The sequence below is a fragment of the Aphanomyces astaci genome, assembly GCF_000520075.1.
Source record: "Aphanomyces astaci strain APO3 unplaced genomic scaffold supercont1.790, whole genome shotgun sequence".
NCBI lineage: Eukaryota > Oomycota > Saprolegniomycetes > Saprolegniales > Verrucalvaceae > Aphanomyces > Aphanomyces astaci.
In genome coordinates, this window is record NW_009799053.1 from 1 (window position 1) to 1,231 (window position 1,231).

The 1,231-nt window shown below is 50.6% G+C and overlaps 1 protein-coding gene across 1 annotated transcript; it reads left to right on the plus strand.

Annotated features, from left to right (window-relative positions):
• Positions 1 to 164: 164 nt before the first annotated feature.
• Positions 165 to 985, plus strand: H257_19559 (hypothetical protein; the record flags this gene model as incomplete). The annotated part of the gene is made up of 3 exons (XM_009848697.1): positions 165 to 252; positions 287 to 424; positions 798 to 985. 3 exons carry the CDS (start codon positions 165 to 167, stop codon positions 983 to 985), a joined length of 414 nt encoding a protein of 137 aa, XP_009846999.1.
• Between the last annotated feature and the right edge of the window lie 246 nt (positions 986 to 1,231).

Genomic DNA, 1,231 nt, shown 5'->3' on the forward strand with positions numbered 1-1,231 from the left:
TGTCTGTGAAGAGCTTATGCGCTTACTTGAAGTTCAAAACTGGCCTTGTGGGGTCGCTACTCTACTTCGATGACACTTCCCCAGTTCTGAACGTCGATGGTGGACAAGTGTTGTGTGATGTCCAGTGGAAAGATCCACAAAATATGGTCCAGTTTAGTGCCGCCATGGCCGCTGCGTACAAGGCAAAGGACATGGACCAAGTGGCCTACGAAGAATCGTGCTCGAGCTGCCAGGACATCTTCAAAACTAAAGGTTCTGTATTCGGATGTCGACACCATGCTGGTAGAGGTCGTTTCGCGCTTGGGCAACGCGCGATTCGCGCAGGACTATATCAACTGCATGAGCTGCATCAAGAAACGCAACTTGGCCGGTGACGTCCCGAACTCCGAGTCAATGTGTAATCCGCTGGAGGTGGTGAACATTCGTACGTACCTTTTGGCGACCAACGATCTAATGGCTGGAACCTGTGGACCATGATACTATTCCACATACGCCTCTTTTTGCGTGCGGACGAAGGTGTTGGCTTCAAGTGCAGCCAGTGCCTGCCAAGGTTAACATCGGTGATTTGCAACGCACTGGCTGCGTAAGCCTGGCTGGCTTTTAGGCACTTGGGGCGGCGCATCAGATGTAGACATGCAACACGCATCACGCCACAAGACACTTGAAATGGCTGGTCGCTACAAGCAAGACGCACAGTCCTTTCTTGAGATAGCACGAAATGAACGGTATGAATCCACAATTACGTGTACTAACATCTTGTATGGTAGCGACAATCGAGTACTACAGTACATCCCCAGGTGGCGGTCAGTATATGTTGCTAACTTACAAGCTGCCGCTGGTGTTAACGTCGACTGTTCAACTGCCCACCCTGGCAGCCAACTTTTTTGACGACATGGTGTGGGCAGGTCATTTAGCCGAAGCCGATCATTCAAACCCTATTGTTGTGGCCAATGCGTGCCTCGAAAAACGGGCGGGTGGGACCTGAAGACCGAAGTCGAAGAACTAGAAAAACAACTAGAAAGCAGACTTTGCTGGTGCACGGGCGACATTCGGCGTTTGGTCCAGCTACTTAGACAATATCACTCTTCCACAACCGCCATTGACCCCCCTCTGCAATTTCGATATCGATCGTAACGTGCCAACGCCACCGTCAACCTCGAACGACCTAGAGTCCGAATCATTTTCGATGGACACATCTGCAAACGGTAACACATCATGTACCAATTACAGT